At 37.2% G+C, this 15,533-nt stretch overlaps 1 protein-coding gene across 1 annotated transcript; it reads left to right on the plus strand.

Moving 5' to 3' along the window:
* The first annotated feature begins 946 nt into the window (after positions 1-946).
* Positions 947-13,491, plus strand: LOC113239182 (solute carrier family 35 member F6). The gene is made up of 8 exons (XM_026476054.1): positions 947-1,052; positions 2,022-2,178; positions 2,316-2,465; positions 2,587-2,734; positions 7,268-7,432; positions 7,711-7,875; positions 8,602-8,728; positions 11,935-13,491. Exons 2-8 carry the CDS (start codon positions 2,032-2,034, stop codon positions 12,146-12,148), a joined length of 1,116 nt encoding a protein of 371 aa, XP_026331839.1. The 5' UTR covers positions 947-1,052; positions 2,022-2,031; the 3' UTR covers positions 12,149-13,491.
* The last annotated feature ends 2,042 nt before the right edge of the window (positions 13,492-15,533 follow it).

The following is a 15,533-nucleotide window of genomic DNA, read 5'->3' on the forward strand; positions in this document are numbered from 1 at the left end:
GACGACCGACGACCGACGACCGACGACCGACGACCGACGACCGACGATCGACGACCGACGACCGACGACAGACGTACAAATTACTTGAGTGACCTAGCGAACACTTTCGAACGTATTGTAAAGTGTTTATCGTCGATATATTCCCTGACGAAGGTTTAGGGCCACAATGAGAATTGATCAAAATTAAATATTATGCAAAAATTGCGTATTAAGTAATAAATAATTTTATTTACTCCTTAGTTAGGCGATAATCTAACGATTGTATTTCATTACGAAATAATGAAAAATAGTCCCTTGTAAAAGTACATCAATTATACCTTAAAGCAAAGAATTACACCAACAAACTATTTATGCGTGCCAACTTTCTTTCATTTCCGTTTTACCATCACATACATTGAACAAACATGATAACTGATACAACAATCATGGTGGTTCGTATCCGTATGTCGAATGAACTAGCACCAATGATCTAGTTAGGATCGTTGTCTCTCACTTGATGAATCCTTTACCAATGCTTTCTCTATTTACTATTTACTTAGTCTTTATATATATTTTACAGCTTTGTGACGACATGAAATCTTTTCGAGAATTTATATTTCAGGTTGGCGTAAAATTACTGTAATAGTAATTGCTTAGATATAAAGTATATATAACATAAAATAATATTTAATTATAATCGTTAAAATGCGCGTTTGCCCTACAACTTTTATTGACTCTTGATATCTTTCTCATTTGCGCTTGTTCCTTGACGTATGTGTGGACATTAGATTAGTGAAGTGATCATAGTAACACATTCGGTCCTCCACTTATTCATTCACTCACAATATTCGTTCTTTCATCAATTTGCATTGGTGTTGGTATGTATAATAATTTCATAATATCTACACACATTATTTGTATCTGTGTGAGTGCATCTGTCAGTCAAACATTCATTTGTGATTGTGATTTGTGATTACAAAGCGAAATTTGCGAATACTAGATCGTGTCGCCAACAAACAAATCGCATAAATTCCTTTGTGTCTAAGTTAACATTTGCCCAATTTTGCTTCGAGGTGAGTTGGTATTACTTCTTTACATACAATGATTTATAATACTTACTACCTAACTATTTCGAATTTGATTAGGTTCGTTCTCGTCTTTTAAATCTCTATTAAATGAGCATCTGCATGTCCATAATGAAGTTTGTTCAGTATTTTCTTTACTTATTCAACTGTGATGTGATCGAGCACAGTAGGGCCGAAAGTTGAAAAACAATTGACGTCAAACTTAATTCCATTTTACAAAACACTATCAACACATAAATGACATTTAATGGGTACAGTCAACAAGTCGCTGATCAGCTAGATATATTCATGTCTACTTTAAACATTTCACCTGCAACCATTTATTTGCTTTTTACAATTTTATTTACTTTCAGTAATAAACAAAAATCTAGAAAATTGGCTTCTTTTGACACTGACAACTAAAATTAATTTTTTTATAGAAATAATAATAATTTTATAGCAATTACTGTTCACAAAATTAACTATAAAAGCCACCATTGCAGTTCTAAGTGTTAATTGATAAAGAAAGATGTCACCTTAGAAAAGGATATCACATTATGAGGACAGGGAAAAGTCAATGTTGTGCATTGTACAACACAAAAAAGGTGGCCCTAAAAAGGCTCAAGATCATAAGCACTCACAATACATGAGATGTCTCAGGATCATAGCTAGTAGAGGACAATAGTCTAGGCAGCCGCTACTAGGATGTATATGAAACACTTACTGGCAATAATTATGCTTTGATGTCACTATACTTATTTATCACAGAACAGCTCAAGAATTTTAGCTAAAAATGACGAAATTATCATCATTATTTGTATATTTGTGTGTGTGCCGACAAGCATAAATACAAGTTGCTTACGCCTACATAAAATTTATTTTTGCCTCACTTGTGACAGTTGGTTTGATATGAAACTATCATTCTATGTGTTATTATTCTAAGCATGTACTTAATTACCAACAATTATGTAATTCAAGGGTGCACACCATGGCATGGTCTTCATACCAAAAGTTCTTAGCATTGATGATGGTTGTAACTGGTTCCATAAACACACTTAGTACGAAATGGGCTGACAAGATCTCATCTGTTGGCACGGATGGCGTCAGTAGAGAATTTGATCATCCGTTCTTACAGGTAAATGGCATATTATCAATCCTTTCTTACATTTCAGATTTATGTACTTTTTGCTATAGTAAAACTTTAAAGCATTTATTTAGATTATTTAGTGTTAGACAAAAAATTGTACTAATTTAATCAATTGTCCTTGACAGGCTGCAGCAATGTTTTTGGGTGAAATGCTGTGTCTATTCACATTTAAAATCATCCATTGGAGAACTAGGAATACAGGAGGTCATCCCCTTACACAGGGCAATCAAAGCTTCAATCCCTTCATCCTAATGCCAGCTGCAATGTTTGACTTAGTAAGTACACAAGGTTTAACTGTTACTAGCCTAATAATAAGTTTCCTTTGGAGACCTGTCTGTTTGGCTTAAGAAGTGTCTTCTATTTACTTTAATATTCAACTCGATTAATCTGTTTCAGATAGGCACTTCAATTATGTACATTGGTTTAACATTAACATATGCGAGCAGTTTTCAAATGTTTCGTGGCTCAATCATCATATTTGTGGCTCTATTCTCCGTGATATTTCTAGGAAAACAAATCATCAGGAGAGAGTCTATTGGTATAGGTAAGAGCGCCTAGCATTGACATTTTTCCTATGTAAATGTATACGCTAAAAGTATGATTGCTTTAATGAAAAACTATTTAAATAATTTTTCTATATATGTAGGTAAAATACAAAAAGATTTTTTCTTTAAAGTTCCTGAGTGCAAAAATACCTCCATAAAAAGGCAAGACCATAGTATTTTATTAGAATGTGGTTATTTATTTTATTAATGTTTATTAAATTGGTTTAGTGGTGATCGATCACAAAAGATAAGTTGATGGGCGCAATGATGAGGGACAGCATTTGCCCCGAATGGAGCCACCCTAATAATAATATGCATTATTATTATTTTATACACTAGATAATATTGTTTTATACATTTAAGAGTCCCATTGCTGTAGAAAAATATTATTGTCAACTATTCCATTAAAGACCATAAATCTTATTAGAATAACCATATTACGATGCCAATGAATTATTACTGTAACGGTTGCGTATTCGCGCGTACTGTTCTGAATATCATCAACGCTACAGTTGTGGCTAGTGTTGAGAATATTTCAATGCGTCGTCCTTTATTTGTCTCAGTTTAATAATGAATAGAGAGATGTTTCCATGTAGCTTTCTTGCAACAATCACGTCATCCAAAACAATGTCAGTGGCTGCATAAGCAACTCAGTGAACGTACTGAATTGTTATCAAAACAACTTGCCGTCCGACCAAATGACCAAATGGCTCACAGATCAATTAGATCCTAATAATATGTACCTACAATTTTATCTGTCCAAGCGAGAACGAACTCTGCCCGCTATCTCAATAACATTCGCTTTGCATTTCGCCCCTAATTATAATTTGTTATTCGATGTTCAAGTAGTATTCTGTCTATAGTGTCCACCGCGATCGCCGCTATGTGCTGGTCGATGATTTTGTAGAAACAGAAAACAAACCCACTTTAAAAAGAAGTAAAGTTAAACGGAGGCCATATACACAAGTTTGCTATCCTAACCAAGTCATAAAAACGCGCCGAAATATCTAATACAAGTACTTATAGAACTTTAGCTGCATTGCAATGATTTTTCATCAACATAGAAATTGTAACTATTTTTAATTCGCTTATTGATAACTATAGATAAGAATGGATATTGTGCACGACTTGAAACTTCCGACGAAAACATTCTTGTCGACGGTACACTACTTATGTCATCATAAAAAGTGTAAAATAAACATACATATAATATTCATAGGTGTTATATTCGCCAATAAGATGGACATGTTTGGTTGTTGTAGGCACTTGTGCCTGTTTTGGAAGTCGTTGAGTATAAAATTGCAGACAAAGTAATTTAATACCTAACAAATATGAAACATTATGTTACGAGAATTTGAAACTATAATATCATAATCAATTTTAGTGACATAAAACACACTCAGGTTTTTCTGCAATTCAATTAATTATAATAATTAAATGTTGTGCTAAGTGCGAAAACCAGCTTCTTTGGTACACGTACTGCACGCACTGCACGCACTGCACGCACTGCAAACAAACTGAAACGAAACATTAATTGCACTTCACTTTGTGTGTATTAAAAGTTACAATAGCCCATTTTATGAGTAGCACTATTTTATAAGAACATAATGCGTTTGTTACTTATTTATTTTGCTACAAATCCAGTTATAATTTTTATTGAAAATACTAACGTCGGGTATACTTAACTTCATTATTTTTTTAATTTATTACAAACGCAACTCAAAAAGTGAGTGGGACGCCGACGAATTTGACCGCAGATATCTCGAGAATGGAGTATTTCATGTACACTAGTCTGTTAAAGTATTTTGTAAGAGCTAGCCTTACAAAATACATATAAGCTTAGACAAGTCCCTCCCTCCAAAGAGACGTGTAAAAATAACGGTGGGGTATTTTACATATCGGTTTATGGGATAACAACGTTTCAACACTTAATTGCATGACAATAATGACGGTGCATAAAAATAATACGGGCGACTATAAGGATCGTGACTAAAAGTCTCTGTGTTTGAACGACAAACGACGCAGCCTGCAAACTTCGTAATAATTATTATCTTTGTCAGTAGGCCTTATACAGGGTGTAATCGTTAAGTGTGCCCAGGCGATTATTTCATAAATATAAGAGATATCAAAAAGCTTTAAACTCACATCAAAAGTACGTTACCTTATGAGTAAATCAACATCAATAACTTTTTTTAAATAAAACAAGAAATATCCAAAATTTTAACATTAAACGTTACATTTAATGTGACATTTGTAGAGGCTTTAGTTTTCCTACTGTAAGAGGCGGTAATAAGTTAACAGATAACATAAATAATGGTAATGGCATAGCCAATTGTTTGGTCTTGTGTTTTCTAGTGCTGCTCCACTCAGTTTCCTTTAAGAATCATTTTAAGGAGGAAAAAAATCGGGACAACAGAATTTGGTGATAAAAAGTTCAAGTTTAATAAAAATTTTCATGCAAAACGAGTAACATTTTATTAAATTTAACCAACTTGTGCTAGTAAAACGTATTTTTCATACAAAGTGAATAACATTTTATTAAATTTAACCAACTTGTGATAATAAAACGTATTTTTCATACAAAATGAATAATATTTTATTAAAGAAAGATATGTGACATCCCGTGTATTTCGTGACCCAGCGTTTTTGACGACGTGCATTGTGATTCGTTATCAAAGCATCAAAATTGCTAATTGAGTACCAGCCTGTAAATGCTGGGGTTATAAATTGATATAGATTATGATTATTACATTGAATAGAATACAATAGGATAAGATAGGATAGAATACAATAGAATAGAATAGAATAGAATACGTTTCTTTGCCAGAATACAATAATGATAAAGGTCTTATATATAATAATAAAATTAGGTACATTGTATTCAACCTGCAAGCAGATGTACATATATGAATTTCATGTTTGTTTTCTACTGTTAATTGCACTTCAAATTAATGTAAATTTTTATTTAGAAATTCTAAATATTCTTTATTACTATAGAAGCTAATTTAATAAAAATAATAATAATAAAATAAAAATAAATAAAAAATAATAATAAATTATGTTCTTGCATTTATTCTAAAATACATTGCCTACAATTTCTTTATTACCGACTTCTACAAATATACAAAAATATATTGATAACTAGGAATAAACTAAAACGTAAAATTATACTAGCAAAGTCCATGAACGGCCTTTCGTTGATTTTATAATTATTAGGTCAGATTTCGCCATCCTTCTTTGACCAATTTCCGTCGTCCCGATTCTATTCTTCCAATACAATAAAATAATTTTTGTAAAAGACTGAGTATATCACCATTAAAAAAACATTACTCAATTTTATTCATTGAAACTGTATCTGTGGCAAAACTGACCGAACGGTTACCGTGCTAGTTTGCCACGCAGAGGTTTCGGGTTCGATTACCGGACCGGGAGAAATATTTGTATGGCCTTTATTTATTTATCTCGTAAGTTTGGGTGTAATTTGTAATTGTGTGTCCAAGGCGGGGTGCCTGCAACAAAGGGTTTCCTAGTGCTATGGGTGTGTCCGTTATTATATTTTGCATAAAAAACATTTCATGAAATTTGACCAACTTCTGCTGTCCCGATTTTGTACGTCTCATACAATTAAATAATCCTTACATGAAACTGAGTCGATCAGCATAAAATTAATTATCAATTTTATTCATTTTTATGGGCAACTTAAACTTGCCCAAATAAATGATTATGCCATCATATTTTTATTAAATTAAAAGACAATTTTACTACTTTATTTATATCAGTTTTGTTATCTGTTAACTTATTGTTAAGTACCTTTAAGGGCGCGTTCTCAATACGTCGTGACGACCGATGTCTAACGGTGTGGGTGCAGTTTAAAATGTCATAGCTTATTATATTTAAATGAAGTTGTTCCACATATCGCTCACGACTTTTTGACGTTAAGACGACAGTCTGTCGTGACAATAGGAAGTGCTAGAACGATAGTCGTCTGACGATAAATGAAACGTCACGATAAAAATGTGACAACAGATAATTGCGGCTGCAGTGAACCGATAAATTTTCATCACAATCTAGTAGGAACAGTTACACACGACAGTCATTGAACGATAAAATAATCGTCCACGACACAGTCACGACAGATAGTCGTGATATGGGAACGAGATAGACGCGACAGTCGTCCAATGATAAATAAAACGTTTCGACATAATGGGAACACGCCACACTTACAATAGGAAAACTAAAGCCTCTCTACGAATGTCATATTAAATTAAATGGGAGCGTTTAATGTAAAAATTTTGGATATTTCTAGTTTTATTGTTAAAAAGTTATTGATGTCTGTTTATTAATTAAGTAACGTATTTTGACATCGTACGTAACGTATTTTATGGAATAATCGCCTCGGTACACTTAACGATTACACCCTGTATATTTCAAAAATAGCTGGTTATAAAATGTAAACCTTTGTTGTGCGACCACCATACACGTACAAATTATATTGGCATTTGATTTAGTTAAGCTACGAATTTGGTTTGCAGCGAGCGTGATCTGTGGGCTGTTCATAGTGGGCATAACAGATTTCCTGTACCAGGCGCCGGGCGACTCGAAGGGGCGCAACAGCCTCATCACGGGGAACCTGCTCATCGTGCTGGCGCAGGTCGTCTCCGCCTGCCAGATGGTCTATGAAGAAAAATATGTAGCAGGTACATGAGCCCTTTGCAATAACGATCGATCAACCACTTCTCGCACATTGTTCTTCTTTTCACAGAGACTCATTTTGTTTTCATTTTTACTACTTATTAATTAAGTAACACGTCCGCTGTCGATCATTGTTTTAGTGGATAACTGCAATGGGTTAATGTGTATTCAGAAAGTGCTATTATGGCTGATATTCTCCCAAATAAAATGAAATAAGCTCTTTTAATAATATTATTTTCTTGTATATTTTTATTCTTCAGGTGATATATATTTTGATCCACAGGTCTAAACATCCCGTCGATGCAAGCTGTGGGGCTGGAGGGCGTGTTCGGGTTCTCGGTGCTGTCGGTGCTCTTGGTCGTGTTCTACTTCACCCCCGCGCCCCCGCACTTCGGACACAACCCCCGCGGGGTCGTCGAGGATGCTATCGACGGCTTAGTGCAGATTGGTATGACATTTTGCTGCGCACGTCACTGCCCAAGAAGATGACACGTTTTCATACAAAAATGACTGCGTTGAAGTGTCCAACCAAAAAACACACTTTTCTTACTTTTAATACTAATGGCTATTTATTATAATAGCACAGTAAAATATAATAAGCTCGACCTGTCTTGAGCAAAATTTGTATGCAGATTTTTGTATGAAAAATGAATAAGCACTAGAAATCGTCAAATTATCAAATTATTCCATGTTCATTGGTTATATGAAATATATAATAGTTCGCCGAAACACCCTGAAAGATCTGATCATATCAACAAATGCAAATGGACCACTGCCAGTATTTTTTGGCATCCACCTAAACAGAATAATATATAACGGGTAAAGAATAATATATAAAGGCGTAAAAGTACGTTGTTCAAAAACATCAGGGATAAGTGTATGCTTGCCTCTTCAAGTAATTTGCTGACTAATTTACTGCGTGTTAAATTGCGCAAATATACTGAAGTAGATATATGAAGGGCACTGCTCAACCCTACTGTGCACCCTGCACAGGCCACGGAACGTACTGGGCCAGTGTTGGTTGGGGACTTGACTCGTCCTCCCTTTCTCGGCGTGGAGGTCATCAACATGATTTCCGTTGAAGTGCTAATTAGTTGAAACTGAAGCACTCTGTAATATTGTATTATTATAATAAACTTGGTGTTTGAACAATGGTTTTTGTGCTAAACCGCAGGCAATAGCCCTTTGCTGATGGTCGCCATAATGGGCACAGTGGTGTCCATCGCGTTCTACAACTTCGCCGGCATCAGCGTCACCAAGGAAATGTCTGCCACCACCAGAATGGTCCTGGATTCGATCAGGTACTCACTGCCATCCATCGTTCACACCAACAAATACCACGTGACAATTATTTATTTTCTCATCCGTAGGTTGACCGTGGTTTAGCAGAGCCAGTAACAATCCCTACGCACTAATATGTAATAGGCACACGAAACGATTGTGTTAGAAGGTGTTCCAATATAAATGAAGTTTTGTAATTTTAGTGGCACATTAATATAACAGCTTTTATTAATTTACAATTAATTCACACGCAAAATAGGCGCCTAGCGCGTTACACCATACATTCCCATGTATCCATAAATTAATAAAAACTGTTAAATTCATCTCCCACTGCCACAATCGTGATACCATGCTAGGTGGTCATGGTCTGCGTACGATAATCTTGTAAATTGAATTACAGAAGTCCATAGTTGGGGAAGAAATGTTAGGTTATTTTCAAATAAATGTAAAATATACATTTTTAAAGACGAACCCTTAAAAGCTTTTGCTGTTTTTATCAGAGGAACCTGCGTTACGGATGAGTAGTAATGTTTTATCAATTTCACGATTTCGAGTGTAATAATCAAACACAAGTTATTTCTAAGCATAATGTTTTAACATAGTTTCGTCGTTTTCTATAAAAACACCTTTGTCGTATTCAGTAGACATCCAACTCACATTTTTCATCATATATATTATATATAATACGATAATGATATTATCTCCACGCCATCGAAGTGCCCAAGACAAATTTCGTACTATGATGTTGTTATGCATATACTAGTGCGTATGTACGCACGTAACTAGACCGGGCTAAGGCGGACTAACAGCGGGCTCCGTGTACTTCCATGGTTACTAACTACCTACTATTGTATAATGATTGTGGAATTAAGGTTGTACGGGTAATATGTTACATGGGAGATCGGCAGGTTCAAATAAATATTAAATGGCCAAGAATTACCAACTACACTCGCTTTTGAGAAGCATTGAAACGTCCCTGATCAATTTTTCTCTCTGTTTTATATTTTAGTGTGATACTAGTTTTAGTGAAAAAGAAAACATATTAATATATATTACATACCGTGATGTTCTACTATTATGATATTCATATAATTAATTATGTTTTTTGAAAATTCTCTACACAAAACAAACTAGTGGAGTAATTTCACAAAAAATAATTCAATATCATTGCGATATTCTTCTATTCAATAAACTTAATATTAAATTAAATATCGTTTGTTATAATTTACACTATGCACTTGCTGGCATAAAACTGAATAAGGGTACATGTGATGGTATTATTATTATTTTGACTTATAAACAAACACTATACATAAACAACATCACATACGTTGCTAAACTAAAGCGCTCGTGCTGTGGGAATTGGAAAGAAGGACGATACCACAAGCACCTCTCGGGTGTACCCGAGACAACATAGAAAAGTTAGTTCTCTACATTGACTCGGCCTCAGAGATGGCGGCGCCATGAAAACCGGTGGGCAAGCCACTCGACCACGGAGGTTGTCGACTTATACTATAAAAGATGTAATAAATAGTGTGCTCTCTTATACAGTGCAATGCCCCGGCGGGGTGCTACACGTCTAATAAAAGACACAGACACACAAACAGGTGTAAGACGACCATGCGGTAATGCAATATATATGAATTTTTTTATTTTTTTATTCTAATGTAAAAGCGCATTTGACCTCCATCTCACCTGATGGAAAGTGACGACGAGGTCGACGATGGAGCATGCACGCCAAAATAATGCCTATTCACTCTCGCCTTGAAAAGACCCAAGTTATAACGTTTAGGGAACAAATCTGCAGGCAGGGAATTCCACTCCATAGCCGTTCGCCATATAAATGTGGAAGCGTAACGCTTCGTGCGAATCTTTGGAATATCCAGAACATAGAGGTGGAACCCAAGCCTACGCCTAGTCCCCCGGAGATGGAAAGGGAAAGGCGGAATTAAATCGTGTAATTCCATCGCACACTCTCCGTGATATATCCTGTAAAATACCGATAAGCAGGCAACTTTACGGCGGTGTTCAAGGCTCTGCAGCTTCGCCTCCACTAACTCCGAGTCACCTGTAAGCCTCTTGGCATGGTTGTCAATTGAATCCAAAGTTGGCCCGTTGATATGTAGCAAAGCCATCCCAAAGGTGTGCAGCAGTACTCCATGCACGACCGGACTTGTGCTTGATACGGCTGAAGCAACTGTCCCGGTGTAAAATAACGCCTCACCCAGGAAAGGATGCTAAGCTTCCTGGCTGCATTTTTGGCCATGGATTCAATGTATCTGCCGAAGTTCAAATTGGACGACAGGTCCATTTCAAGTAGCTGGTGACAGTCGGCTATCGGTACGGATTTATCACGAAAAGTCGGGAGTCAGCTCAAAGGGACTCGGCTTTGTGGAGAATAGACACGCCTGCGTTTTGGTAGCGTTAAATTTGTCAAGATTGGCATTGCCCCAATCGGAGATTGCCTGGAGTGTCAAATCTAAACGGCTAAACATAGATTCTCGACAAGACTGGATTTCCTCTCCACTGACCCTTGCATTGGTCAAGTACCTATCTACAACAGTGCTGTCATCAGCATTACGCAAAGGTACCTGGAATTAACATACCATTGATATGCAGCAGAAAGAGAGTTGCAGACAGTACGGAACCCTGAGGAACTCCGCCATCTACTTATCGCCATATGTTCGGAAGAGTAGCCTTCTAAGACCACCCGAATCGAACGTTCGCTCAAGAAATCCAAGATCCAATTGTAAAGGTCAGTGGGAAGTCCATAAGAGGGAAGCTTACTTAAAAGGCTTGCGTGCCAGACCCTGTCATAGGCTTTATAATGAGAATTAGAATGTCCAAAGACACTGCAAGTGCCTCGCCTTGCTTTTCTATAGCCTCGCTCCATATGTGACAGGCATACACAAGAAGATCCCCAGTAGATCGCCCTCGTCGGAATCCGTACTGGCGATCACTGAGATCAAGGTACGATAGGAGACGGTTGTTGAGTACACGTTCGTTCCATAGTCTTGCAGAGTATGGAAGTGACTGAGATAGATCTGCAATTGACAGGGTCAGCTCTGCTACCTATTTTCGGCACAGGTTGCAAGTTTGCAAGCTTCCACGACCTGGGACCTACACCAGTCTCAAGTTAGGGCCGGTACATGCGTATGTGAACAGGAGACAGCTCAGGCGCATATAAATATAGCCCTGGAATATATAAATATTGTCTTGTTTGCAGGACATTGGTAATCTGGACGGTGTCACTCGGTGTGAAGTGGCAAGCGTTCCACTGGCAACACCTCGTCGGGTTCGGGGTGCTGATCTTCGGCACGTGCGCGTACAACGGCGTGATTCCGCCGCCACGTTGCTGGCCCCGTCGCGCGGGAGCGCCGCCTGCGCACGACGAGGAGGCAATCCAGGTCGCGAACGACGACGCCACAGAGACCGATTAGAGTAACGATGGTGCTGCTACATTTCAAATAATACTTTACGGCTAGGGATCTCTGTAAGCGTAATTACGCAACAAAATGACGTTAAGAAATTTTAACCATTTTATTACTAAAACTACGGGCAACTTTTCCGCTTTTTTCTCTCTTTAATTTTCCTTCATTTTCTCTAATGAAGAAATTCATATGAATATTTGAATTTATTCAAAAATGGAATAAGATTTTAAATTCGCTCTTTATAAAAATAGCAGTTCCATTCAATAAACTACAGTGAGAAATGCCTTACAAGCAAGCCCGCGTACATGAAACGCGACGGAGACGTCATCGCCGTTAGAAGTTGTTTATCCCATGTACATACGATAGCCAAGCACCAAAAACAAAAAATGCAAACATTTGACTTCCATAGACGCCTGTAGTCTTATGCTCTGGCATCAGAGCACATTGAACCATTTGAAAAACCGTGTAAGCGAGGAAAGTACCCAATATTTATAGGAAACGTGCGAATTACAGAATTCGGAGTCAATAAACCATCTTTATGTGTACGGAAGAAAGGAGAACTCGGAATAAAATAAGTAAAGCAGAGTTAGTTTTATTAGCTAAAGGGCCATCGTTTTAAAAGTGGAGCGGAGAAAAGCTGTGTTCCAGCAAACAATAGCGTTTCGGAAGTTTTCAAAATTCTAATAAATGTTTACACCCTCGTCCACATCTCCACTTGTAGCCAAGTGTAAGTAAAAAAAAAATGTTGTTAGTCGACTTACCGCTCCGCTTTAGCAGAAAGTGGGCCTAAAAATTCCGCAACATGGCGGTGGTCGAAATCGATTGAACAACCTTTATGTGACGTGCTAAATAATCCATTCGTTTTAAAATTAGTTCTTAAATGGATTACATGATGTTACGTATAAGCGGCAGCAACTGGGCCACTTGCGCCGCTTCATTACTTAATGCCTGCGTGGCGAGATATTCTATACACTGTATAAGCGATTACGTACATTTCTTGATATACCTGTGATAGTTTATGAATAAAATCCTACTCTCCCAATAAGCTAAATTTATCGAAAGTTAGGGACGCTGTGGAGGTTGACGAAATGTGTGGCAGAAAAGGCTCTGGCCATTATTACGAACAAACACAAACGCCACACCCTTTGCGCTGATCATGACTGGATTTGTAAAGCCAGCAACACTATTCTCCAAATTGTTTTAAATATATTCAGACTTTTCTATGTTCGTAAACATATTATTATGTAAATAAATAATTACAACGAACGTTATTCATATTTGAGAATAGAATCATTCTAATCGTGTTACGTTTAAATAAAGCCCGCGAGCAGACGTGTGGCGTAGTATACGGACTGATCCAGGTAGCCGGTGGGGCGCCTTTATTCGACACGAATTTCATCCCGCGGAGACCGCGTGCCTGTCACCTGTCACCTGACTTTATTTAGTTTTTAACTTGGTGTACGCGGCGGTGTACGCGAACACTTTCGCGTCGTGTAACTGGGCGCTTAGGCTTCATCACTACTTGAAATTGTGCCAAGTATTCTGTCAACAGCCACGACGGTTCAACCAAATAAGTGAAACCTAATTTGAATTGCAGTCTTTTTGTTATTAGTGAATTGCGATATGAATTGTGACTGATTTGCGTGTTACTAAATTACTCTATAATTTAATATAATATACATATTATGAAATCTATTAAATATATGTCCAATTATGTACAACATACGTATTTTGTTTGGCATCGCCCTGTTCGTCATCTTCACTCCACGTTTTCCGTGTACACTACTTACACTACGCAATGCAATAAACGTGGGTAGAGGAACTGCAGCACTACATTTGTACTGATGATGCAGCCTTCTGACGCCCCTTATTCCAAAGGACCACGGTCGAATTATTGAAATTGAATTAGTCGGGTAACAAAACTAGATTTAGTCGGCCCGCACTCTTTAAAAGTTATTATTATATAAAGCTACAAGTTCTGATAAATAGAACGCAAATAAATAAGATATACGCCGTATAAATTTCCAAGTCGTCTATCACGGAAACTATTACAGATAGGCAGCACGTGCTGGAAGGAATATCATAGAGGGTGACTGACAGTGGTCAACTGCCTGTGTCAAAAACATTTCAAAATGGCGATTTCTAAATGGTGGTCCAAAAAAACCTTGCTTTGACAATTTGCTCAAAATTGGCAAGTCTTCGGTCACGTTCAGTCATCATTTGGAGTGAGTGAAATATAGATTGTTTGTGTACACTTATTTACGTATAGGTGCGTTAATGAACTTAAATTATGCTTGTGAATAATTGTTTTGATGTCTTAGCGGCAAATACAATTTATGTATGTACGACGGGCGGCGACTACAGGTATCACAAAAGACAAATGGATGGATCGTGACGAGCTTCGTTCTGTCCGTTTCTTCAACTTTACTTTCCTCTGGATATCTGTCTCTATGGTTGTTAATGTGTAACACGGATTGAGGTATTGTATGTATTGCAGTCCGGTTTTCGTGAAATATCAGGAGGGACCACGATGGGAAAAAGTAGAAGCCAACTGTGGGACTGCAAATCACTTTTTTGTATAATACTTGTGATCATTGTGTATAATTAAGTACCTCAATCATATTAATAATGATTGCTACAAAAAGTATTTAAAATTTATACAGACATTAAATAATAAGATATTTCAATTGCTGGTGAAATTACAGGCGCATGGCACTCGTCAACTTATGTCTCAGGGTGACGGACGCAGTGGCAGCGCTTTGTCTTTTTGGTGGAACTCCTTTCCCTTCCTTCTAGTCGTAAGAAACTAGATTTCCAGGTTATGCGGTTTTGAAGTTCAAAATAAGCTTATTCCTGTTGAATCTCGAGAACCACATTTTATTTTTTAAATGACAGGCAGCTGTTACGCAATATACGTGTGTAGGCTCCGAGACTGCATGACTTTGAGATAACCAATCAGTTGTATCTTCTAAACAAAGAAGCTAATTCTAATATTTTGCGCCTAGAACTGACAATTCTTTGGTGCAATCAGATCAAGATTGCGGAATGGTGCTGCCGGTATAAGCTTATTCCAATTTGAACAGTAAAACGCTCGTTATAACTTTTGGACGGCGAACAGACTAAATCTACATCTTTGCGACTAGAACCGACTAAGTGACGACCTTTTGCCTAAGTATTTAATCAAATTGTAAAAATTCGACCGTACTTCGATGGTCACGCTGGAATAAGGAACGCAGCCCTCTGGAAGTCTTCTTAGGCGCAATTTACATTGCGGCGGAACGGAAGCGTTAACTTCGCTGGAATGCTCGAGCATTCGCGGGAATTTCCATCTCACGACTGCGCGTTGAGGCTGTAGTTTGGCGTTACACTGCGCCTGCCTTCGCACCACTTTCCG

The sequence above is a fragment of the Hyposmocoma kahamanoa genome, unplaced genomic scaffold (genome assembly GCF_003589595.1).
Source record: "Hyposmocoma kahamanoa isolate Upper Pololo Valley unplaced genomic scaffold, ASM358959v1 99702, whole genome shotgun sequence".
Lineage (NCBI taxonomy): Eukaryota > Metazoa > Arthropoda > Insecta > Lepidoptera > Cosmopterigidae > Hyposmocoma > Hyposmocoma kahamanoa.